General features: G+C 43.2%; 1 protein-coding gene across 3 annotated transcripts; it reads left to right on the top strand.

The window, feature by feature from the left end:
• The first annotated feature begins 703 nt into the window (after positions 1-703).
• Positions 704-19,969, top strand: LOC142311907 (bMERB domain-containing protein 1-like). 3 transcript variants are annotated; one of them, XM_075350755.1, is made up of 7 exons: positions 765-782; positions 857-998; positions 5,079-5,199; positions 16,044-16,117; positions 16,349-16,463; positions 19,026-19,099; positions 19,300-19,969. In XM_075350755.1, the coding sequence occupies exons 2-7, from the start codon at positions 917-919 to the stop codon at positions 19,422-19,424; spliced, it is 591 nt and encodes a 196-aa protein (XP_075206870.1). In that variant the 5' UTR covers positions 765-782; positions 857-916; the 3' UTR covers positions 19,425-19,969. The 3 variants fall into 3 exon arrangements, with proteins under 3 accessions (XP_075206872.1, XP_075206870.1, XP_075206871.1); XM_075350757.1 differs by having other exon boundaries at positions 704-998; XM_075350756.1 differs by lacking the exon at positions 765-782 and having other exon boundaries at positions 801-998; positions 19,307-19,969.
• Positions 19,970-27,034: the final 7,065 nt, after the last annotated feature.

Raw genomic sequence — 27,034 nt, 5'->3', positions numbered from 1 at the left:
TGTGAGTTTTCATGTAAAACAAATTGACTCTTCAGGGAGGAAGGAGACAAACTTTAGTGCCTCCTATTGGAAGTAGCAATCATAAAAGTCAAAAGTGGCCCTTTAATGAGCCTTTTCATATGACCTAGGATTTATGCCAGATTAGTACCCCAATTTGTAGACACGGTGTTTCGGGATGATTGCCCCTCGTCAGTGCAAAGTATGAGATCTGATCTGGTTGAATGAGAAGCTCCACTGGGGGAAAGCTTTTCTCCTTCCTGAGACTGACAAACCAATCTGGCTGTCAGTGGTGAGGAGTCTTATAGCTGCAATGCTCCTCTGGGTAATATTCAAATTGTCTCTTCAGGGAAGAAGGAGACAAACTCTAGTGCCACCTATTAGAAGTAATAATCCATGTAAATAAAACAAGAATTGTTCCGGCTGCTGAAAGCAAGCAGAGGTTTTGAAAACGATGCAGAAAATATAACAGAAAAGTGCAGAAAATTTACCTTTGCAAATTCGAAAAACACAGTTGCTTTTATTTTCCTTCAAGAAATGGCACCACACCTGTCTACAGGTTGTGCACGGTATTGCAGCTTAGCCGCATTCACTTCAGTGGTAGTACCAGACATGGACAGGTGTGGCGCTATTTTTGGAAGCCTCCATTTTTTTTAATCTTTTAGTTTTGTCTGCAGACGGAGTGCAGATGCACAGAAGATCCACTAGAGGGAGCCGGGCAGACGTCCGCCAGCAGCCAGGATCTCCCAGCTGATAAGTCTCCAGTGGTTTGGCAGCAGCCAAGAGTCTGTGCAGCCCCCTCCTCCCGCCTCGCTCTCCGAGCCCCTCTGCCATGTACTTATTTCTTTTTCTCTTGCAGTGATGCTGTGGTTGGGAGACCTCCGCCTGCACACATAGGGGGGCTCCCTGGCTGCGGACAATGGAGAAAGAACGCAGATCATCAAAGCAGTATGGATCCCTGGAATCTACTGTGTGGAAAGCCAGCGAGCAGCCAGCCCCAGGTAAGTGCCCGCATGAGTCCTGCCATCCCAGAAGATCCCAGCAGATCCCACAGCACCGGTGTCACTATGGAGAATCCCCTCCTGGAATGTCGCACTTATAGTAAAATCCGACTGAATCCCCCTAGTGAGCTCCTGTGTGAGGCGTTATGGCACGGAGCTGGCACACGCGGGCACCGTATGGCGCTGTCCTTACATGCCATGGCTCCTCCGCTCTGCACAACTCCATTCATAAAAACCTCAGCAGCAGCCCCCGCTCACGAGCCTCATGAATGGGGGAGAGCAGGACAGAATGGTAATGAGCGGGATCCTGTCCTATAGTGTCTGACAGCGTATCACACATGGGAGGCTTAGATACGCCGGCAGCAGAGCGTCACACGTGATAATATAACATGCAACCGCTCGACAGACAGTATCACACATGGGAGGCTTAGATACACAGCTCAACGGATAGTATCACACATGAAAGGATTAGATACACAGCTCAGCAGACAGTATCACACATGATAGGATTAGATACACAGCTCAGCAGACTGTATCACACATGATAGGATTAGATACACAGCTCAACAGACAGTATCACACATGATAGGATTAGATACACAGCTCAACAGACAGTATCACACATGATAGGATTAGATACACAGCTCAGCAGACAGTATCACACATGAAAGGATTAGATACACAGCTCAGCAGACAGTATCACACATATTAGATACACAGCTCAGCAGACCGTATCACACATGATAGAATTAGATACACAGCTCAGCAGACTGTATCACACATGATAAGATTAGATACGCAGCTCAGCAGACGGTATCACACATGATAGAATTAGATGCACAGCTTGGTAGATGGTATCGCACATGATAGGATTAGATACGCAGCTCATCAGACAGTATCACACATGATAGGATTAGATACACATCTCAGCAGACAGTATCACACATGATAGGATTAGATACACAGCTCAGCAGACAGTATCACACATGATAGGATTAGATACACATCTCAGCAGACAGTATCACACATGATAGGATTAGATACGCAGCTCAGCAGACAGTATCACACATGATAGGATTAGATACACAGCTCAGCAGACAGTATCACACATGATAGGATTAGATACGCAGCTCAGCAGACAGTATCACACATGATAGGATTAGATACACAGCTCAGCAGACAGTATCACACATGATAGGATTAGATACGCAGCTCAGCAGACAGTATCACACATGATAGGATTAGATACCCAGCTCAGCAGCACATGGGAGTAGTTTGGTCTGTCAGTGCTCCCGTGGTCTGCTGTCATAATAAAGACCCTGGCAGTGAATATGGGGAACCATCACACATTCACTGAGCGGCTCCTGGAGCACGAGAGTCCATCAAGTGCTGAAGATAGTGTCCGTACATCCTGACACCCGCGGGCTCCAGAGATCACTCATATTGTCTGACAACTGTTCAGATGGCCGAGAGACCGTCAGCAAGTAGAGTCTGTAATCCTCCAATACCACTGATGTCTAATCTTTATGTATACCCTCATTTATAGCCTGTAATATACTAAATGTCCAAACCTAACACTCAGCACCTTATGCTCATCACGACCGTCCATACACAGCCAGAGCTGCATTTATAATTCAGTTTGGTGCAGTGTGCTCTTATGCTTCCTACATCATCCTGTAACTCCTGGTGGATTTGAGGAGATAGGCACTTTCAAAGCATTGTCCATCATAGATTCTCAGCCAGGCTGTTGGGTTGTTCTGTTGGATTCCAAGAAATGTAATGCTTTATTGTGAATGCAGCTCTGAAGGCAGATCTGGATGTGAGTGGAGTATAAAGGACTTGTCACCCCTCTTGGCTTGTCTATTGCTGTAAATTATTGTATTCCCCATAATATTCCAATTGTGTTCTTAGTACTCTGCATTGTCGTGCGCCTCTGTTACTCCTCCTGGAAATGTATGATTAAATCATGTCTGGGTATTAAAATTTGTCAAAGGGGTGTATCCACTGATTAGACAGTGTCAGGGACACACCTCCATTTAGTAACACCCAAGTTCAGGCAAGAAAGTGCAGAATTGTGATCGCAGCTCTGAAGGACAAAATGTAACAAGATTAGCATGAGAGAAATTAAACTACTGAGTTACAAATAATTAGCGGCACAGATTATGGAAAGTTACCTTAATGCAGCAAACAATATTGATACACCTCTCCATCTGGTAATACCCAGTTGTCAAATTATTCATACATTTCCAGGAGGAATAACAGAGGAACATTCTGATTTTAGTAACAGATTGTAACTGTGATCCTGATCCTCAGCATCCTGATAGATACATACAATAACCAGCACTGCACTAAAGACAGACACAAAGGGAGAATAAAAACAAACATGAAAATGTGCAGAATTGTGAGCGCAGCTCTGGGAGTAAAGCACAAAATAAAATACAATATAAGCGTAAAGCACTTTTATAAAGTCACCGAATGCGTTGCAAATCTTTACCAGCGCAGATCATGGAGGGTTACTTTATTGCAGCAGACAAGATCAATAATCTATTTTTGCGTTTTAACCCTTAATCTCCCCTTTGCTTCCCGATCTGGACCGCTCACCTGCTCATTGGCTGCCAGCAGGATTGATATAGAAAACATCAATCTATACATAATGGCTGGTTCCACATGAATAAACTTAGAAATAGAAGATCTGAGCGCCATGGCCATGAACGGGGGATCCACTGCTATACAGACCATTGTTGTGGAGGAGAATAGGCTCCGCGGAGAGAAAATGCACAGCGTGTACTAATCTGCTCCAGGACAAGTTTCCTCCTATTAAGTCTATATCTGCACAGAAAGGACATACTCTATAGCCAAGGACTGTCATTGTGTGGCACAAAATACATTCTATAATCACCAACATATTTTATATAGATTTAATAATCACAAAATAACATTAAGCAGCCTGAATATTAGCCTGAATAATATTTTATTATTAATAAAATATTAATTTTGTTGCTATAGAAATTTGCTATAGAAATGGACCAAATGTTGTTTCAAGTGTTCTCTAGTCATCCTTTAGGGAGGAAAAATAAAGATAAGAGACTTTTTTTTTTTTAATTGAAACAGCCCCACTCAGTCATGTTTTCTACTTCAGTTTGAAGCTAGGACGCGTACACCCGGCTTCATAGTGCTCATGACCGGAACTGCGGGGTCATGCGCACTGAGCCGAAATCCAGTGTCGGGCGGCGGAGAGATGAGTGAGATCGTCCTGTGACACTGTACACCCACAGGGGCCCCAGGGACGTACTAACATGCTAATGGAGGCGACTAGCCAGGGGAACGCCCAAGGGACTAGTGCCCTCGCTCATTAGCATACGGTAAAAGATCTTTAGAAATATTTTTTCTAAAGATCCCTTTATGTATGCTAGTGTATTCAGGGACGGTTAGGCAGGGATTAGCAATATGCATCCAGAACTGCTCCTGGTTCTGGGTGCATATTGGACCTGACAGGTTCCCTTTAAACAGTATGGTACAGCCCATATGATGATTTTGTGTCTTTGGAATCTTCTGATAGGTTTATTGGCAACATCTGAGTTAATTAAAGACACACCTGTGGATGTATTTTAATGCACACCTGAAACACACTGCTTCTTTGTGTAGCATCATGGGAAAGTCAAAAGAAATAAGCCAGGATCTCAGGAAGAGAATTGTGGACCAGAAGGTGCCTTGTTCATCTGTACAAACAATAATACGCAAGTACAAATAAGATGGGAATGTCCAGCCAACAAATCACTCAAGAAGGAGATGGATCATGTGTACCAGAGATGAACATGTTTGGTCAGACATGTGCATATCAACCCAAGAACAAAAGAAAAATGTGCATATGTGACTTTTTAGACAGTGTATGTAAACCTTTGGTTTCAACTGTGTGTGTATAATATACATATATTTGGGCTGCTGAGCATGAGCCTCACAGTTGCTCCCTAGTATTACAATCTGCTCCCATTGAAGGATTTTGGTACAAAAATAAATACGGAGTGTCTAATTTTATGGGTCACTCACACGAAGACTTCCCCCCCCCTCCTCTTTCATCAGCTGACGATGTTATATCCATGGCTGATTCCACAACCACAGTGGATGACATTGAAGATGAGCTGTTCAAGATAGAACGGATCCGGGAAATTTTGGTCAGGAGGGAGTCCGAGCTGCGATATATGTAAGTACCAAAGAAAATAATGTCGTAATCCCTGACAATAACCAGTAGAATTTACATGATTTGTTCAATAATGTCTAAGCACCACCAATGCCTGGTGATTAGTGGGGGTCCAACAACAAGAGGCTCCGAGAGAACAAGGGGTCCTGATCCGTTCTCACTGAAGATAGCTGCATGTGTTGTCACTCTTTATTGACCTGAAATGAGAGAAACAGAATCTGAATTCCATTTCTTACAGGAAGAAAATATCTAAATAATTCCTAAACAGCAAAATGCATTTTATAAACACAAATTGTAGCTTTTTAACAGACATAACATCTGGCTATCACATCTAATTCTTTCTGTGAGGTAAAACATTTCCCTGCCTGTTTTTAAAAAATGTTTTACCTCAAAGAAAGAATTATTTGCGATCCTATGCTGTAATGTCGATATACTCTTTTCTGTCCTCCCCGGCCCAGTAGAGTATACAGACATTACATCAGGGGACCATAGATGATTCTGTGGTATTGTCTGACCATGTTCCTGTACGGTCAGACACGGCCGGCCATTACACAGTACACAGCAGGGACACATATATAAGATTATCTCCGCACAGGAACATTATTTTTAAACACATCCAATTGTGGAAATTATTATTATTCCAAGATCTATGGATTAAAACAAAGTTTAATATTAAGTTTGATGGTGGGAAAATTCCTTTAAGAGCTCATTCAGACATCAATGATTTTTCATCAGTGTTTTGCGTCAGATTTTTTTCATCAGTTTGGTCATGTGTTAGTTTTTTCCATCAGCGTTTTATCAGATTTTATTCCACACAAAAAAATAAATAAATTAATAAATATTTCTCAAAGTTCTCCTATTAAACTGTTTGTGAAAATCAGATCACACACAGATTCCACACAGATCTTACTGACCCATAGAGTTGCATTGGTGAGTAGATCCGTGATTTAGGGCAAAATCAGACCTGTCTCTATATATTGGTGTGGGCAATGCGATCTTCAAAAATACACAGACACGTGAACAACAGCAAAGGATATACCTGTTCTATGATGTATAATAGGTATGTGTTCTGTGAAAAACACTGCTAGAACACGTACATGATAAAGTGATGGTTGAACGGGGCAAACCTCGTAAAAAGAACTTTTTCAAAAGAAATCTAGATAAAAACCTTGTAAAAATCTGACAGACTATTTTATTTATTTTTTTAATTGGGGAAAAGTGGGAGTAATTGAAATATTTTTGACTTTTATAACATTATTTTTTTTTCCATTTTTTACTTCCCTGGGGAGTAGAACCTGCGATCATATGATAGTTAAAGCCGCACTCCAGTGCTAAACCCCAGCCCCAAAATATCCTGGAGTGGTGCTTTAATACTAAATCATGGTTTCCTATGAAGTTCAGGCCATGGCTAAGCTTCATTTGAGCACCAAGATAGCAGGCCCCTAGCTACCATGATAACACATCGCCACCTGGCAATCGCTTATGGTCATCTGGTGCAATTCATTGCCACTGTCTGGAATTGATTGCAGGATCTAAATGGTTAACAGCAGCCATCAAGGTTCAGCTCCAGCTGATCCTGTTATCTTTACAGTGCCTTGCGAAAGTATTTGGTCCCCTTGAATTTTTCAACCATTTCAGGCTTCAAACATAAAGATAAAAATGTTAATGTTATGGTGAAGAATCAACAACAAGTGGTACACAATTGTGAAGTTCAACGAAATTTATTGCTTATTTTAAACTTTTGTAAAAAAGAATAAACTGAAAAGTGGAGCGTGCAATATTATTCATCCCCTTTACTTTCAGTGCAGCAAACTCACTCCAGAAGTTCATTGAGGGTCTCTGAATGATCCAATGTTGTCCTAAATGACTGATGATGATAAATATAATCCACCTGTGTGTAATCAAGTCTCCGTATAAATGCACTTGCTCTGTGATAGTCTCAGTGTTCTGTTTAAAGCGCAGATAGCATCATGAAGACCAAGGAACACAATAGGCAGGTCCGTGATACTGTTGTGGAGAAATTTAAAGCCGGATTTTGTTACAAAAAGATTTCCACAACTTTAAACATCCCAAGAAGCCCTGTGCAAATGGTCATATTGAAATGGAAGGAGTATCATACCACTGCAAATCTACCAAGACCCGGCCGTCCCTCAAAAAGTTCATCTCAAACAAGGAGAAGACTGATCAGAGATGCAGCCAAGAGGCCCATGATCACTCTGGATGAGCTGCAGAGATCTACAGCTGAGGTGGGAGAGTCTGTCCATAGGACAACAATCAGTCATACACTGCACAAATCTGGTCTTTATGGAAGAGTGGCATGAAGAAAGTAATTTCTCAAAGATAGCCATAAAAAGTGTTGTTTAAAGTTTGTCACAAGCCACCTGGGAGACACATGAAACATGTGGAAGAAGGTGCTCTGGTCAGATGAAACCAAAATCGAACTTTTTGGGTACAATAGCAAACAATATGTTTGGCGTAAAGCAACACAGCTCATCACCCTGAACACACCATCCCCACTGTCAAACATGGTGGTGGCAGCAGCATGGTTTGGGACTGCTTTTTTCAGCAAGGACAGGGAAGATGGTTAAAATTGATGAGAAGATGGACGGAGCCAAATACAGGACCATTCTTGAAGAAAACCTGTTGGCGTCTGCAAAAGACCTGAGACTTGGACGGAGATTTGTCTTCCAACAAGACAATGATCCCAAACATAAAGCAAAATCTACAATGGAATGGTTCACAAATAAACGTATCCAGGTGTTAGAATGGCCAAGTCACAGTCCAGACCTGAATCCAATCGAGAATCTGTGGAAAGAGCTGAAAACTGCTGCTCACAAACGCCTCCATCCAACCTCACTCAGCTCCAGCTGTTTGCAAAGGAAGAATGGGCAAGAATTTCAGTTATTCAATGTGCAAAACTGATAGACACATACCACAAGCGACTTGCAGCTGTAATCGCAGCAAAAGGTGGCGCTACAAAATATTAATTTAAAGGGGACGAAAAATATTGCACGCCCCAATTTTCAGTTTATTCTTTTTTATAAAAGTTTAAAATAAGCAATACATTTCATTCTACTTCACAATTGTGTCCCACTTGTTGATGATTCTTCACCATAAAATTTAAATTTCGTATCTTTATGTTTGAAGCCTGAAATGTGGGAAAAGGTTGAAAAATTCAAAAGGGCCGAATACTTTTGCAAGGCACTATATATGCCAGCGGTGTATGACAGCTGTCACCTACCACGTGTAGCGGAAGCTCAGCTCCTGAGTCCGCTTCACAGTTGCGGACCCCAACTGTGCTAAAGGGTTAAATCTAAGTTGCACATTCCAGTTAATGGCGGTCCACCCGTCTGTGTTTATTTTTTTCGGACGTAGATGTGAGCAGACCTATCACTACAACCAGATAAAGCAGAGCAGAGTTTGTAGACACGACATGACCGTATCCAAACCGCCATTCATTCCGAATTGCTATATGGGTGGGTCTGATGTTACAGATGTGATGAGGCTGATTCTGGTAGTGAGGGGGTTAATGCGGGCATCTTCCTTTGAGATGGGAGCAGAAGGCAGGTGTGAGTCACCAAGCGATGAATCACTTCTGCCCTACTCCATGGGTTGCCTAGCAACAGGCAGGATGCGCTGCTGTGAAGGCCTGTCCGCTCCTATTAGCCGGCCGCTAACTAACTACACTTGTTAGGGAGATGCCTGCAGTGAAGTAAATCGCAGATGTCCCGCCGACAGCTCCGCAGACGAGGTCCCTTCCAGGTGCGCAGCAATTTATAATGGCTGCCTGTTAGGAATGAACCTGTGCCTGCAATGCAGAGGACGTGAGGTGTTGTACTCCATTAGGAGGCCGTACGGCAGCATTTTTTAACTGTTGGTAACCAGACTGTTAGGACATGATGGGAGTTGTAGTTTCGCTACAGTTAAGAAACTCTGCAATAATGGATGATGGACTGGACTCCGATATCCATGTAACTTTAAGGGATCCTGTCAGGAGGATTTATCCTTATAAACAGCTTCTACCACAATTTGTAACTCCATTTACCAATTGTAGTGCCCCATACTTTATTAAAAGTACTTTAAAAATTCGAGCAAATATGCAGATGAAGGTTTAGGAGTCAACTGGGTGTGTCCTGGCCATCTTAAAGATCTCATACACTTTAAAGTTGTCTGAAAATGTCACGGGGTATGTAATGAAAGGACAGAAGCCCCAGGGCTGGCCCTCAGACTTAAGGCCCTGCGTTGCCCCTTATTTTGGAGGTAGGCTTGCTGGTAGCCAGGTCCGAGCCCCCAGTGTGACCCTAACTCCTGTCTGAGCCTTGATCTTATTCCCCCTTTCCCACACCCTCGGGGCAGGCCAGAAAACACAAAAACAAAACCCCACAAAATGACACGGACATGGGAGAATGGACATACTGCACTCAAAACACACAGGATAGATAATATGTGTACCAGGGAACAACAAAAAAAGGGGAGGAAGTAATGCACAACAGGGGAACTCTTTCACCACTCAAAAGCACAACACGGATCACCATAAACAGGATAGCACCAAGACCAGGGTTCCTGGAACTTATGCTGATGCTATCATCTGCACATATTGGAAGAAAGTCATGCTTTAAATTGGGAGAAGTTGCACATGGCAATTAGTAACCTGAGTTCTTAGGTCCTGCTCACAAGTCACAATTAACTCCTGCAGAGCTGAAGACCAGTGAACCTGAACCAGCCGACAGCCCGCCTCTGGCTGAACAATCCAGAAGGCTCAGGTTGTTACACCTCTGATGGCTATCTCGGGGCATCACACCTCCCCCTCATCTCATCAGAATAATCAGACATACTTGTATTGAATTACAAGTTGAACAACACCTTGTCTCTTTTCCCGTGTAGATAACCCTCAGCCAAATGTGTTGGTCAGCATCCTACTCCTGCATATACGGTCAATTTTGTGGCCAAGTAAGACAGAAATCTTGTCTGACATATGTACAGTAATTTTTCTTACTGTGTGTAACGTGCTCCTTTCTCCTGAATCCGACGCTGTTTTTTTGTATTCCTGCTCCTCTCCGTTCCCGAGATATGGCCTCCTCTTTCTTGTATATAAATCTAATCTTATTATCCAATTGGGTGTGAGCCTCAGCTCTACTGTGTGGGCGTCTTCATGATGACCATGCCCTCTTGGCTACCAAGACTAGGTTTATACAGTGGGGGAAAAAAGTATTTAGTCAGCCATCAATTGGGCAAATTCTCCTGCTTAAAAAGATGAGAGAGGCCTGTAATTGACATCATAGATGACCACAACTATGAGAGACAAAATGAGAAAACAATTCCAGAAAATCACATTGTCTAATTTGGCAAGATTTTTTTTGCAAATTATGGTGGAAAATAACTATTTAGTCATCTAAACATGCAAGATTTCTGGCTCTCATAGACCTGTAACTTCTTCTTTAAGAGGCTCCTCTGTCCTCCACTCATTACCTGTAGTAATGGCACCTGTTTGAACTTGTTATCAGTGAAAAAGACACCTGTCCACAACCTCAGTCACACTCCAAACTTCACTATGGTGAAGACCAAAGAATTGTCGAGCAACACCAGAAACAAAATTATATCCCTCCACCAGGCTGGGAAGACTGAATCTGTAATAGGTAAGCAGCTTGATGTGATGTAATCAACTGTGGGAGCAATAATAAGAAAATGGAAGACATACAAGACCACTGATTAAACTCCCTCGATCTGGGGCTCCACGCAAGATCTCACCCTGCAGGGTCAAAATGATCACAAGAACAGTGAGCAAAAATCCCAGAACCACACAGGGGGACCTAGTGAATGACCTGCATAAATCTGGGACCACCGTAAAAAAGGCTACTATCAGTAACACACTACGCTGCCAGGGACTCAGAACCTGCAGTGCCAGACGTGTTCCCCTGCTTAAGCCAGTACATGTCCGGGCCCGTCTGAAGTTTGCAAGAGAGCATTTGGTTTATCTAGAAGAGTATTAGGAGACTGTCATATGGTCTGATGAAACTAAAGTAGAACTGTTTGGTAGAAACACAACTTGTCGTATTTGGAGGAGACAGAATGCTGAGTTGCATCCAAAGAACACCATACCTACTATAAAGCATGGGGGTAGCAACATCATGCTTTTGGGCTGTTTCTCTGCAAAGGGACCAGGACGACTGATCCGTGAACATGAAAGAATGAATGGGGCCATGTATCGTGAGATTTTGAGTGCAAACCTCCTTCCATCAGCAAGGGCTTTGAAGATGAAACGTGGCTGCGTCTTTCAGCATAATAATGTTCCCAAGCACACCGCCAGGGCAACAAAGGAGTGGCTTCGTAAGAAGCATAGGAAGGTCCTGGAGTGGCCTAGCCAGTCTCCAGATCTCAACCCCATTGAAAACCTTTGGAGGGAGTTGAAAGTCTGTGTTGCCCAGCGACAGGCCCAAAACATCATCGCTCTAAAGGAGATCTGCATGGAGGAATGGGCCAACATACCACCAACAGTGTGTGCCAACCTTGTGAAGACTTACAGAAAACGTTTGACCTCTGTCATTGCCAACAAAGGATATATAACAAAATATTAAGATGAACTTTTGTTATTGACCAAATACTTATTTTCCACCATAATTTGTAAAAAAATAAATAAATCTTGCCAAATCAGACAAGGTGATTTTCTGGATTTGTTTTCTCATTTTGTCTCTCATAATGTAACGCCTGCCTGGATCCACAGACTCAGACGGGCTGTAATGGACAGGCTAGAGGGACGCCACACACCAAGCAGGACCCCTAGAATCCTGAAACCCTTTAACCCCTATACAGGGATTTGGAATTACACAGGGCCCAAGGTAATCACAACCTGTGGAAGGCTGCAGTCCAATGAGAGTAGTAGTCAGGCAGGGTCAAACCAGGAATTGCAGAAGAGGGAGAGAATCGGCAGACAAGGACATAATCAGAAAACAAAGCAGAGGTCAAATCCGGATCGGGCAGTGAGGTACATAAACAGCAGGCAGGAGGGTAGTAAGGAAACAAGCAGAAGTCAGCACACAAAATCACAAAACAGAACAGGCCGGAACATGAACCAGGATGTCTGGCAGTGGTGAGCAGACAGGAGGGGAATTAAGAAGGGTGTGGTGTCTTCCCATTGGTTGTAGCTGAATGATGGTAACTTCAGCTGGAACACACACACCACCTACAGTCAGCCAGTGGTACTGCAGATCCCAAGCAAACCCAGCCCAGTGGATGAGCGACCCTGCGCCTACCTGCGCCGCTGGCATCGACTCCTCTGCCATCACTAGCACTATCCACGGCAGGAACACGGCGTCACCTGGCGATCGGCGTAGAAGTCGCTGGAGCGGACTCCGGTGGTGAAGTAACACATAGTTGTGGTCACTTATGATGTCAATTACAGGCCTCTCTCATCTTTTTAAGTGGGAGAACTTGCACAATTGGTGGCTGACTAAATACTTTTTTTTCCCCACTATATACAGGGAAGAGAGGGCCATATCTCAGGAATGGAGAGGCGCAGAAACAAATGAAAAACCGCGCCAAATTCAGGAGAACAGCAGCATTTAAACCACATAAAGCAATTTCATTTTATAGCAAGTGACAGGTTCAAGTTGGTAAACTTTGTTCAGCCAACACCTGGTTCATTGATTTACCCAGAGGTAAAAAGTTTGAGTGTTTTCGCTTGTGTGGCCAGAGCAAACAATTTTGGTCTGCTCATGCCTGTTCTAGTCTTGAGCTTACTTCTGGTCATACACCAATTTTCAGCTTTAATATAGCCCTAGATTTTATGCACCCTTTATATAATGTTATAGCCACTATTTACATGAATAATTGGACTAAGTTGCATTAAGGGAATAAATTACTGTCACGCCAGGTATGGGGAAGTTCCAAGTGAGTGGCGAAAGGTAAGGGAAGGGGACCCCTGTGTCTAGGAAAGGGGGAGATGGTGACCCCCTGAGCAAACCTACAGCTGGTCCCTGGGGTCCCTCACCACCGTAGATCGGCTCAGCGCATAGGTGCAAACCTGATACATGACCCTAGGTATCCCTAGTGCTGAACCCTAAATAGGGAACAGGTGGGATGAGCTCTTCGTCAACCCAACTAAACGTTAAAGGAAGGAAGACACAAGGGGATCACACGGGGGTAAAAAGCATGAACTACTTATCCACAGATGACATAGGCAGGAGTTCAGCAATGATACTACAGATGAGAGCAAGCCACGTGCTTGCAACCAGCGCTAGAATGAACTGAATAATATCACCAGCACCAGTCCAGGGAAGAAGGGAGTAGTTAAACACCAAGAGGATACTGTTAATAAGCAGCTGGGTGGAAGGCGGGCTCTCCTGCTGGGTCCAAAAGAGGGACAAATGAAAATCCAGCAGGAAAGCTACCTATACCAATGAATACTGACAGCTTGAACACTAGAAACTCAGGGAGCATTTTGCGCTGTCAAGCGCTGTGACCTTCTATGGCCAGAAACCACATGACTATCTGTCACCCGTGACAAATACCAGAACATGTAAACAGTGATATTATGTCAAGTGGACACTTAGGCCTCTATTCCCATACCGAGCAGGAGTTTTTCAATATATTCGTATGGAGTGATATGATTGGGTAATCAAAATAAGTTTATTAAGTTCTTTTCAGGTCACCTATGGAGTTGGGTTTGGCTTAAAGGGGTAAACAGATTAATTAACCTTAAAGGGCAGTTCTATTCACAGTTGATAAAACTCTGATTTTTCCAGTAAACATTTTTAAATTATATTATAAAGCTATTTTAAAAATTATGTTTTGGTAAATTATTTTATTACAGTCCTGAATGTGTCCCCCATGTTGCTTCAGGGTAGAAAACGAGTTTGAGCTCTTCTTTATTCTGGGTGGAGCTTTGTCTTGCGCTCTTTGTCGCCCTCTACTGTGTGATATAATATATGAGAACTTTGATCACCTCTTTTTTTATAAATTTAACTTTTATGAACATTATCAATAACACAGGAAACACCGTATTGTACAGAGTAAAGCACAATGTCAGAACACAAGCATTGTATTGAGGAATTGTTAGCAGATCAATTCCTAAAATATGGGGAGAAACAAAACTCAAGACTGTATAAACAACGATGAGAACTGTAACCAACTACTGTCGGAGGATCAACATAAAAACTTTTTATACTATTGTCGCGGGCGGAGGAGGGGACGCCGCGCTCTCCCACTGCTCGGGTCCGGCTGGCACTGCGGCCTGCTGCCGCTGCTCAGTGGCTCGAGCGATGGGCCGGATCCCGGGGACTCGAGCGGCGCTCCTCGCCCGTGAGTGAAAGGGGTTGTTTGGGTGTGGGGATTGTTTATTGTCCGTGACGCCACCCACGGTTGTGGTGATTTGTTGGCACCACCGCTGCTCTGTATGGGGATCCCGGGAAGGATGGTATGGAGCAGCCAGTTGTTGTGTTGCCCCTCCGTGGGTAGGGGTTGGTGATCCCGGGGCCCAGTGATGAGGTGGGAGCTGCAGGGCTTGGTGGGCGCAGGGACGCGGGGGCAGCGCTGTGCCTTGCGGCACTGTGGTACTCACTCAGCCTGAGCCGATGATACAGTTCTCGGTAAAACACACGGCTGGAAAGACGGTTCCCACGGACGGCTGCACTTGCTTTCCCCAGTAGGTGACGGTCCCTCTGTCCTGCACCTAAGTTGACAATGGTTGCGATGGGTTCCCACCGGTAACCCGCTCCCCGGCTTGGATATGGGCCGGAGGAGCCCTACTTTGCCCGCAGGCGCTGGCCCTGAGAAACTGGTGCCCTGGCGGTGGCGGTGTCTCTCCGTTACGGTTGGACTGTTGCCTTCAATCGGGACTTGGTTGTTAGGAGACAGACGTCCCCTTCACTGACGGATTTGGCAAATTATGGCGACTCCTAGCCTTGCCAGGATCCGAAAGGCCCCTGCCCTGGTGCTGACTGTTCTTCGTATACTGCTCCAGACCGCCGGGCCACTACCCGTCCGCTGTGCTTCCAGCAACCTCCGAGCAGTCCCCCTGCAGACTATCACCGCCGTCTGCTGACCTTGCTGTCACTGTCCGGGACACACACCCGGACCAACTTCAGGCTTTACTACTCTCACTTTTTCTGTCACTTCAGCTTTTCTCGTTAGCTCCACTACCACTTCACTTGACTCAAGCTCTGCCTGAGCTAAACTGTTCTTTCCACTTCTCCCTCCAAACTCTATCTGCCTGGTTCTCCCGCCTCCAGGGCTGTGAACTCCTCGGTGGGCGGAGCCAACCGCCTGGCCCACCCCCTGGTGTGAACACCAGCCCCTGGAGGAAGGCAACAAGGATTTTGGTAGCCTTGGTGTTCCTAACTGGGGTGTAGGGTGTGGTGGTGTGATGAACTGTGACCCCTGGCTTGCCCAGGGCGTCACATTATATAACAAGGCAACCTTAGAGGAGTGAACAAAACCGGGGCCGTAACTCAAGTGTGAGTTGGCAGAATAGAAGATACTGAGTAAAACATGAACAAGAAAGAAAAAGAGAGAAAAGAAAGTCAGAGAAGAAAAAGGTGGGAGGGTTGGGGTCAAAAAGGGTAGGTGTGGGGGGGAGGTTCCAGACACTGTGCAAATTCAACCTGTCTCCAACAGTGACATGTAATCATCAGATCCCTTAAACTCTGTCCAGTTATACCAGGTTCTAACAAACCGGTCTTGAGAGTTGTGAATTATGGAAGTGAGGTCTTCGAGCAACATCGTCTCGTTTATCCTGGCGAACCACATTGCCATCGTAGGAGGGTTATCTCTTTGCTCACCTCTTGATTGATCATGGTCACTATTGTTTTCATTTTTACGTAATTTGTTTGGGTGTTTTTGTTTTTTTATAGGATGGATGATTTCCAGTTGTGTCAAGAAATTACTCGACTCAAGAAAGATCTTCAGACCCTGGTGTCCAAACCCGGTAATTCCAATTATGTCGGTAATGAAGCATTTGCTAGTAAAGGACAGTTCTCTGTGCCGGACTTTTGTGTGTAACCAATATGGTCTCAAAGCTCCGTGACAGCCTCCGGAATAGCTACAAGAAGCAGCATAACCTTCCATAAAATACAACTATACAAATTTAGAATAGAATAGAGACAGAACAATGGAAATATTATAATTAACAAGACATATATATTGTTATATCCTATAGATAAAGAAAAAACACAGGTAGATCGACAGAAAGAGGAGGAGATCTTACAGCGGATTCATAAATTGGTGGAGACCCGGGATTTCCTAGTAGATGATGTAGAGTTCGAGAGGTTACGGTAAGTACTGTCCTTTTGTATCCAAATCCAAAATGTACCGAGGTTATACCAGCATACTGCATACCACTATATAAAAGATGTATGATTTATACATGCTGTACATATACAATTATATTAGAAATCATATAGAAAAAATGCGCATGAAAACATCTAGACTAAAAGAATAATTGTTTATTAATAATATGGTTAAAAAAATCATAAAGTGAACATGAAATCAGCATTAGAACAATAAGGACAAAAAAACACACAAGGCCAGGCATAATTTAACAGATAAGAAGATCCATAAAAGTGGCAAAAATCACATGGAATCGTTATGAATGAACACAATCATACTTGAACAGAAAAATCCTATAAAAATAATATTAAATGGCCAAGACTGCACATCGAAACGCGCGTAGGGTGTCTGGACAGAGCACACATCGGGTCAGGTAATAACTACATCTCATTGATCCTATTTGTTTTTCACCTCCCCCATGTGATTAATTATATATGTAGCAGTACACTTTAATCTGTTGCGTGGACTGGATGATGGTTCTACCTCTATTTTTGTACACGTTTGGTTTTGCCCCTTGCTGTATATGTGCACACACTGTAGTGCTGGGCAATAGTCCTCAATTTTCATTGTCTGGTCCACAGTTATGGAGGTTTCATGAATGTATCTGGTGGCAGCATTACCCCATTTATTACTTACACTTGGCCATTTAATGTTATTTTTATAGGGTTTTTCTGTTCAAGTATGATTGTGTTCATTCATAACGATTACATGCGATTTTTGCCACTTTTATGGATCTTCTTATCAGTTAAATTATGCCTGCCCTTGTGTGCTTTTGGTCCTTATTGTTCTACTGCTGATTTCATGTCCACTTTATGATTTTTTTAACCATATTATTAATAAGCAATTATTATTTTAGTCTAGATGTTTTCATGGGCATTTTTCTATATGATTTCTAGTATCATTGCGCTGACGCAGGTCTTGTACTGTGTTTTGACTTCTAGCCAATTGTCATTGGCCTTCTATGAGCAAGGTTTTTGATCTATATACAATTATATACAGAAGATACCCGGGTTATACCAGCTGTACATATACAATTATATACAGAAGATACCCAGGTTATACCAGCTGTACACATATATAATTATATACAGAAGATGCCCAGGTTATACCAGATGTACATATATAATTATATACAGAAGATACCCGGGTTATACCAGCTGTACATATACAATTATATACAGAAGATACCCAGGTTATACCAGCTGTACACATATATAATTATAGACAGAAGATACCCAGGTTATACCAGCTGTACATATATAATTATATACAGAAGATACCCAGGTTATACCAGCTGTACACATATATAATTATATACAGAAGATGCTCTGGTTATACCAGCTGTACATATACAATTATATACAGAAGATACCCAGGTTATACCAGCTGTACACATATAATTATATACAGAGGATGCCCAGGTTATACCAGCTGTACATATATAATTATATACAGAAGATGCCCAGGTTATACCAGCTGTACATATATAATTATATACAGGAGATGCCCAGGTTATACCAGCTGTACATATATAATTATATACAGAGGATGCCCAGGTTATACCGGCTGTACATATATAATTATATACAGAGGATACCCAGGTTATACCAGCTGTACATATATAATTATATACAGAAGATGCCCAGGTTATACCAGCTGTACACATATAATTATATACAGGAGATACCCAGGTTATACCAGCTGTACACATATAATTATATACAGAGGATGCCCAGGTTATACCAGCTGTACATATATAATTATATACAGGAGATGCCCAGGTTATACCAGCTGTACACATATAATTATATACAGGAGATACCCAGGTTATACCAGCTGTACACATATAATTATATACAGAAGATGCCCAGGTTATACCAGCTGTACATATATAATATTATATACAGAAGATGCCCAGGTTATACCAGCTGTACATATATAATTATATACAGGAGATGCCCAGGTTATACCAGCTGTACATATATAATTATATACAGAAGATGCCCAGGTTTTACCGGCTGTACATATATAATTATATACAGAAGATGCTCAGGTTATACCAGCTGTACATATATAATTATATACAGAAGATGCCCAGGTTTTACCGGCTGTACATATATAATTATATACAGAAGATGCCCAGGTTATACCAGCTGTACATATATAATTATATACAGGAGATGCCCAGGTTATACCAGCTGTAGATATATAATTATATACAGAAAATGTCCAGGTTATACCAGCTGTACATATATAATTATATACAGAAGATGCCCAGGTTTTACCAGCTGTACATATATAATTATATACAGGAGATACCCAGGTTATACCAGCTGTACATATATAATTATATACAGAGGATGCCCAGGTTATACCAGCTGTACATATATAATTATATACAGAAGATGCCCAGGTTATACCAGCATGGTCCATATCCATATATAAAAATGCTTATGTTACACCAGTTGTACATGTACAGTATCATGATGTGTTCCTTTTTTCCTCAGGGAACGTGAGGAGGACAAAGAAATGGCTGAATTTCTACAGAGTAAACTCTCAAAAAGTTACCTGAAGAAGGCAGGTGAGTGTCTGGCACTGGTCAGTAAGATACAAGAATGGAGGATGCGGTGACACAATTTGTATGGATTAGGGTATAGCGTGTGTGTGTGTGTGTATGTATATATATATATATATATATATATATATATATATATATATATATATATATATATATATATATATATAATCCTCCATCTTTCTACATTTATAATCCTTCCTCAGTCCGCAGGAAGGAGAAGACGGCCACAGTCACCTCTCGCTCCCAACAAACTTCCAGTCCTTATGTCACCAAAACAGGCTTAACGCTCCTAAAAGAGTGCTGTGGATTCACCTGCTCCATCATGTAACCCCCGGCTGCTCATTTCAAGATGGCCACTCACAAGAGCTTTATTCTGATCGATCGAAGCACATTTGTAGCCCTCTCACTACCAGCCACCATGTTTTTGCCTTTTTGTATATATATATATTTATGCTAAAAACTGTATAACAATTGGTAATGCACAAAGCCTCATGGGTCCTTTTAGGCTGAAAGGACCCCGTCAATTATGTAGACGTCATATGTGTATCATTTCTTAGGTCCTAGGACACTCCGGTCTCCTTCATAAACCCTTTCAGTTCAGGAGAGCCAAGACTGGTCACGTGACATGTTTCCCTAAAGCTTGGACTCCTTTGCATTTTGTTTCTAAAGAGTCAGGGAGGCGGAGCTGTCCACTGTGAATGACCCTTGACCCCTTTGCACTGTATTCTATGTATTTCAGGATTGTTTTTTTCTTGTGCTGTAATTTATAATGTAAAATGATATTATATTGAGTACCAATGTCGCATCGGTTATAACCTGTGTATGAATATGAAATATGTCATAATTGTGAAAGTAAAATCTATGTTTCTGTAATATGTGTATATCTCTATATACTGTATAGTGTATGCATGAAATAGGGGAGACTTGCTTCCCTAGCACATCCTACAGATGATCCATGGGACTGAGATCTGGGGATTTGGAGACAAGTCCTCACCTTTCTCTTTGTCACGCTTCTCAGACTACTCCTGACCGACCCCAGGTAAGTGACGCACACTCATGCAGCCGTCCATATGATTTAAAATGTGACTCCTCAGACCAGGCCGCTCCGTGGTCCAGTTGTGATGTTCCAGTTCCTCCTTCAGCCGTTCTCAGCAGTGGACAATTGTCAGAATGTGTTATATACTCCCCCATACAGAACAAAAGCAAGAGCCATTACTGTTGGGTGTCCATTAACCTGTTGTTCTTCCGTGGACCAAGACCTGCCGTATGCTGAGGACACCCCACGAGACCTGCCGTATACCAGGAAAACCCCGCAACACCTGAAGTATACCGGAAACACCCCACCTGATCTACCATTTACTGTGTGCACCCCACAAGACCTCCATATACCGGAAACTCCCTACGAGATCTGCCATATACTGTACTGAGGACACCACACGAGACCTGCTGTATACCAGGAATACCCCTAAAAGACCTTCCATATACTAGGGACATCCCACAAGACCTGCTGTATACCGGGAACACCCACAAGGCCTGCCGTATACTGGGGCTTGCGTGTCAAAACAACCACACATGAGCCCCGGGAATACAAGCGTCAACACCGCTGGAATGGTTTTTTATTTTAATTGAGGCAAACATGAGGTATGGGAACAAAATGGAGAACCACTTTAAGTGGTAACATGAAAAACAAATGTGGAAAAGTTCATGGGGTATGAATATTTTTTCAACTCTCTCTCTCAAGAATTAGAGAACACACAATTTCCTAAATGTTAATGTCAGTGTGTAGTCCTATGTGGTTATATAGTAACATGAGGAAACTCACAGTATTTTAAGCTTATTTCATAAATTGAATTTATTGTAAAGCACATAATAAAATTGTAAATGAGATAAATGTAAAAGAACGCTGATCAAAATTAGAGAACACTTTCAGACCCCTGCAAGTTATTGGTGTTAATCTGGCACTTAGTGCTAATTTCCTTATCTGACAAACCCTATGTAACTGACAGTCTAATTTTCCAGTTCGGTGCTGACTTTGTAAAAATGGTGCGACTGAAACCCTCCGGGAGCAGGTTGTCCAGATGAAGGCCAAAGGGGTGACCCTATCAGCCATGGCAAGAGAAGTTGGTCGTTACAAGTCTGTGACTTCGAGAATATTGCATCTGTACAACATCACAAACTCTTTCAAGTCCCTCAAAAAGGCTGGTCGCCTTCAAAAGACAAATGCAAGAGAGGACAGGATAATGCGGAGAATCTCCATGGGTAATCGTTTCAGCACTGCAGCTGGAATTGCTGTGCAGTTCAGCACTGAACAGGGTAAGGATCTGTCTCGTCATACAGTGTCACGACCTTTAAGAGCATTTGGACTGAAAGCCCACTCTGCAGTGACCAAACCTCTCATTAGCAAAAAGAATCAAAAGGCTAGACTCCACTTTGGTGAGGAGCATGTGGTGTGGACAGAGAAGTGGTCCACAGTTCATTTTAGTGATGAAAGCAAGTGTAATTTATTCGGGTCTGATGTGAAACATTATGATCATCGACAAACTGGGGACAGACTGAAGTGTGTTAAGAAGTCAGTGAAAGGTGGTGGAGGAAGTGTCATGGTTTGGGGAATGTTTTCTGCAGCAGGAGTTGGACTTCTCATACAGCTACATGGCAGAGTGAATGCAAGCGTGTATCAGAACCTTCTTCTACAACACGTGGTTCCTTACTTGCGTTCATCACTAAATCAGCCAAAAATTTTCATGCAGGACAATGCCCCCTGTCACACAGCAAAATGGGTAATTCAGTTCCTTAAAACAGAAAACATTGACACCGTAAAATGGTCACAGCCAAGAGTCCTGATCTAAACCCAATAGAAAACCTCTGGAAAATCCTTGGTGACAAAGTTATGGCCAAGAAACCCACAACAGCCAGAGAACTGTGGAAGAGACTGGAAGAAGAGTGGGCCAAAATCACACCAGAGCAGTGTGAGAGACTAGAGATTACTGTGGCCACAGATATGCTGAAGTCATTCAAAGCAAAGGTCTACACTTCCTACTGATGGGTGACTGTTACCTTCAGAAAATTTACTTATCTTTCTGTGTGCTACAGTCATTGCTGTTCTCTAATTATGATCATCATGTTTTAGGCAAAATAAAGGGTTTATGTTAATTAAAATTTGGTTCTTTTGAAAAACACTGTTCTAGTGGCATGATGTACGCCTTACAAAAAAACTTCACCTTTTCTCTAGATTTGATCTCCAGTGTATATATATTTTACACTTACAAATTGCATAGATACTGTCACGTGACCACTCACAGGGAATATAGTAGGAATCATGACAATGTGCACATTACACACTGTCATGATTCCGGTAGGTTGCAGACTTTTCATTTTCATCCTGGACAACCCCCTTTAAATCTCTGCAAGAAAAGCAATGTATGACCACCGGTAGCCATCCTTATCGTCACCACAAACAATTACTGGATTTATAGCATTCACTCACCTCCGCCGGTCTACTTAAAAGGCTTTTGGCACAAAGTGCTATTTTCCGGCCCCGACGCTCTATTGGCGCAGCAGGTAAAAGGCGACTGCTGTAATTTACTATGAAACTCAATTCCCCTGAGGGTGCAGGAGTCTGATCTGCTGCTGACAAGGAATTAGATGTCTGGACGCGTATCAGTGATTGGGTGACTCATCGGCGCGGTCTGCGCTGAATGTTAATGTGAACCGGGCTCTGGGTGCTGGGATCCTCGCAATGGTTACCATACACGTCTATTATATGGCTCAGTGTAAGTGACTGCTACAGAAAATATAATATACAGAAATAGCTAAGTCTTGACACCCAGCTTTCCACTGACCCTGAATGATTATATTTTTGGGGGCTCAGATTAATTAAAAGGGGTTGTCTGCAGCTATAATATTAATAATACAGGGTAATATCGTAAACCAGCCAAATCTCATTGCTAGGCCAAGTTCATATGAAAGTATTTCATGGTCTCTTTATACAGAATGCAATGTTCAGACTGATGTCGGGTCACGTAACCTGAACTTACAGCTTCGTAGACACATGAGGATATAATTTTGGATCCAGAGACCTACGGTCAGTCCAGGCATTACAGTCCGTATACAGGCCATGAACTACGCATGTGTGAACCTGGCCTAAAGCGGGCTTTACACGCTACGATATATCAAACGATATGTCGTCGGGGTCACGTCGTTAGTGACGCACATCCGGCCTCATTTGACATATCGTAGCGTGTAACACAAATGAGCGACTGTGAACGAGCAAAAATACTCACCTTATCGTTGCTCGTTGACACGTCGCTCATTTTCAAAAAATCGAACGTCCTTCTGTGCTCCGGTTGTTCATCGTTCCCGAGGCAGCACACATCGCTCCATGTGACACCCCGGGAACGATGAACTGCAGCTTACCAGTGGCCACCGGCAATGCGGAAGGAAGGAGGTGGGCGGGATGTTTACGTACCGCTCATCTCCGCCCCTCCGCTTCTATTGGCCGGCCGCTGTGTGACGTCGCTGTGACGCTGAACGTCCCTCCCCCTTCAGGAAGTGGATGTTCGCTGCCCACAGCGAGGTCATTCGGGAGGTAAGTACGTGTGACGGGGGTTACTGACTTTGTGCGACACGGGCAACAAATTGCCCGTGACGCACAAACGATGGGGGCGGGTGCGATTGCACGAGATATCGACGCGTGTAAAGCAGCCTTTAGGGTGTGGTAGTTTGCACTCCAACAAAGAACTGGTGAGGGTTGTGACTAACCTGGGGTGTTCACAGGGATTGGCTTTTACTTATTATACAAATATAAATCCTGCTATTTGCTACTATGGAAGAAAGAAACACCTAAATTTATGTACAGAACGCCTCTATTCATCAAGGGTATAAATATAAGAACACTCCGGAAAGCCTCTCGAAATTGTTGGAAATCACATGCATGTGTATTTATTCTGTCCTTAATGGCTGTAGACTTCTAAATTGGAGTGAGGGACACTCTAATAATGACCTATCCTAAATATAGGTCATCAATAACAATTGGGGAGGGACGACACCCAGCACCCTCAATGATCAAAGAGCTCATGGTTACAGGATCTATACAGTGTATAGAGCTGGAGCAGCATAGCTTTGTGCACTATATAGTCATTCCCAGGTGCTGCATCTCAGATCACCAATCTGATATTTATCGGATAGGCCATCAATCAAGTAGTCCTGAACAACATATTTAAAGGAGTTGTCCACTACTAGAACATCCCTTTCTGATTCCACGTTTCCCCCAGGTAAAATAAAAAAGGTTATACGCAACTCCACTGGCCGGTGCCGTTCCAGCGATACCGAGACTCACGTGACGTTGTGATATCATGCAAGCTCCGCTTCCAATCAGTGACGGCTTTTGTCTCCCTGCCTTCGGACACATTAGCAATCAACAGGAAGTGAGTAGCACCAGTGATGCTCACTTCCTGTTGATTACCTCTTTTGGCCGAAGGCGGGAGACGGAAGGCGGCAGTGATTGGATTTGGTGCTCGTGAGATCTCACAATGTCACATGAGCCCTGGGACCGATGAAAACACGCGCGGCCATGGAGGTGAGTATAGGCTTTTTTATTTTACTTGGGGGAAACATGTGGAATCAGAAGCGATTGTCCTTGTAGTGGACAACCTCTTTAAAGATGTTGTCTGGGACTTTATCATGACGACCTATCCATAGGATAGGAACACAGCTCCGTCAATGGAATAGTGCCCACAGTCAGGTACTGCACATCCGTTCGATATTGATTTGAATAGGGGGCAGTTGTGCAGTACGCGGCTGCGGCCATCATACAGTTGATGGAGCTGAACCTCCTTTAGGCATAAGAATTTCACAAAATACTATTGAGGCATAATCTTGGATGCTGTTCCACACTTGAAGAACCTATTCTAGGTAATACAAACTGCTACCCTGTCCATATTAGTTGCGATATCATCAAAAAATGAAGTCAAACTTTCCCAATTAATTTTATAGCTTTTTAAAGCGAACCTGTCACCAGTTTGGGCCTTCTAAACTAAAGCTAGCACCTTTAGCAGCACCTGTGCTGCATTCCATGAAGGTGCACGTTACCCCCTGATGCCCCCTTTTGCCCCTAAAAATACCTTTATAAAATCTCCTGCCCGGGATGTAAATTTTCCGGTCTGGTCTGATGGGCGTCCTAATCTGCTCTTCTTGTACCTCCTTTCGCCATCCTCCTGTCCTGATTGACGTGGATAATGCCTCGGACACCATCCGCGTAGGAGGTCTAAGGCTATGTGCGCACAGTGCGTTTTTCGCGGCGTTTTTGCGCGTTTTTTGGGTGCGTTTTTGGCCTTAAAACTGCAGGACTTTGCTTCCCCAGCAAAGTCTATGAGTTTTCATTTTTGCTGTCCGCACACATCTGTCTTTTTTACCTGCGTTTTTGAGTTAAAAAAAAAAAAATGGACATGTCAGTTCTTTCCTGCGTTTTTCTGCGTTTTCCGCCCATGCAATGCATTTGAAAAACGCAGAGATCAAAAACGCAGCATAACGCAGCCAAAAACGCACCAAATCGCGGCAAAAACGCATGCGGTTTTTTATGCGTTTTTTTCGACGCGGGTACGTTTTTGTGCGTTTTTAGCGGCCAAAAACGCACAAAAACGCAGCGTCAAAACAACGCAGCGTGCACACATAGCCTAAATCTCCATATTCCTGACTTGCGCAGGCACACGTTGCTCTGCCCTGTTGCGGGCAGAGTCAAAAACATAGGTGCCCCTATGCGAACCTGCAAGTTCTCTGCACAGCCACAAAATTTTGGCTGGTGATGTGAATGAAGCAAATGACGTCATCCACATTGCCAAGCAAAATCTTGCGCCTGCGCAGAGAACTCTCTGGTTCGCGCAGGTGCATTTATGTTTTCGGTTCTGCCTGCAATAGGGCAGAGCAAAGTGTGACTGCGCTAGCCGGGAAAATTGAGATTTTGCCCACCTACAAGGTTAGCATCCAAGGCGTCATCCACGTCAATCATCACAGGAGGACGATAAAAGGAGGGACAGGAGGGACTGAACAGGGTGCCTATCAGACCGGACCAGACAATTTACATATCGGGCGGGAGATTTTACAAAAGTATTTTTGAGGGCTACAAAGGTCATAAGGGGGTAACGTGCACCTTCAATGAATGCAGCACAGGTGCTGCTTAAGGTGCTAGTTTTAGTTTAGAAGACCCAAATCTACCTGTCGTTAGCCACCACTAGAGGGAGCTTGCTGCTATTGGATTTATGCTCCACCCATTAAACACCATAAATAAGTCTGCACTGAGCTCCACCTAGTGGTAAATCCCAAAATTTCAGCATTTAATAATGTGAATTTCGAGCGCTTTATCAGAAAAAAAAAAATCTTGGCTCCTAAATTATGATTAAACGAGAGAATTTTTAGATGTAAGTCAATTGCTACTGATCACGATTATCTGCCATTCCACCCAATATTAAAGTTCATTATAACTCTCAGCTATTTTGGGAAACCAAAGATCTGGATAATTTCATATACAAAAATAAAAGATGAAAAAGTTAAATCTCATTAACTTCTCCCTTTTCCCTCTCCCACTCTCATAACCCATCCTCCCCCGCCATCCCGACCTTGCTAAATCTTAATACACGTGAGTCATGCCGTAAGACTCAGGCCGTGACGACCGGCGCGGCACAAGGACAAGTTACCCGGAGAGTGAGGGATTAGCGGTACTGTTGCCATGGTGACTATTATAGAAACAGAGGTGTCTATATATACGCGGAGACGTTCAGCATCCTGAATATGCATTTCTAAGGAATAGGCTTGGATACCAATGTATTCATCATGGTAGGATGGAGAACACAATAGGAAATGTGCAGAATGTCCCGGAATACTGGGCAGCATCCACGGCATCTGTTCTCTGCGGAATGTTGTGGGTATTTGGCCACCACATTCCAT

The sequence above is a fragment of the Anomaloglossus baeobatrachus genome, chromosome 5, assembly GCF_048569485.1.
Source record: "Anomaloglossus baeobatrachus isolate aAnoBae1 chromosome 5, aAnoBae1.hap1, whole genome shotgun sequence".
NCBI lineage: Eukaryota > Metazoa > Chordata > Amphibia > Anura > Aromobatidae > Anomaloglossus > Anomaloglossus baeobatrachus.
Note: the sequence above shows the minus strand (reverse complement) of the source record. Positions and strands in the feature narration are given on the sequence as shown.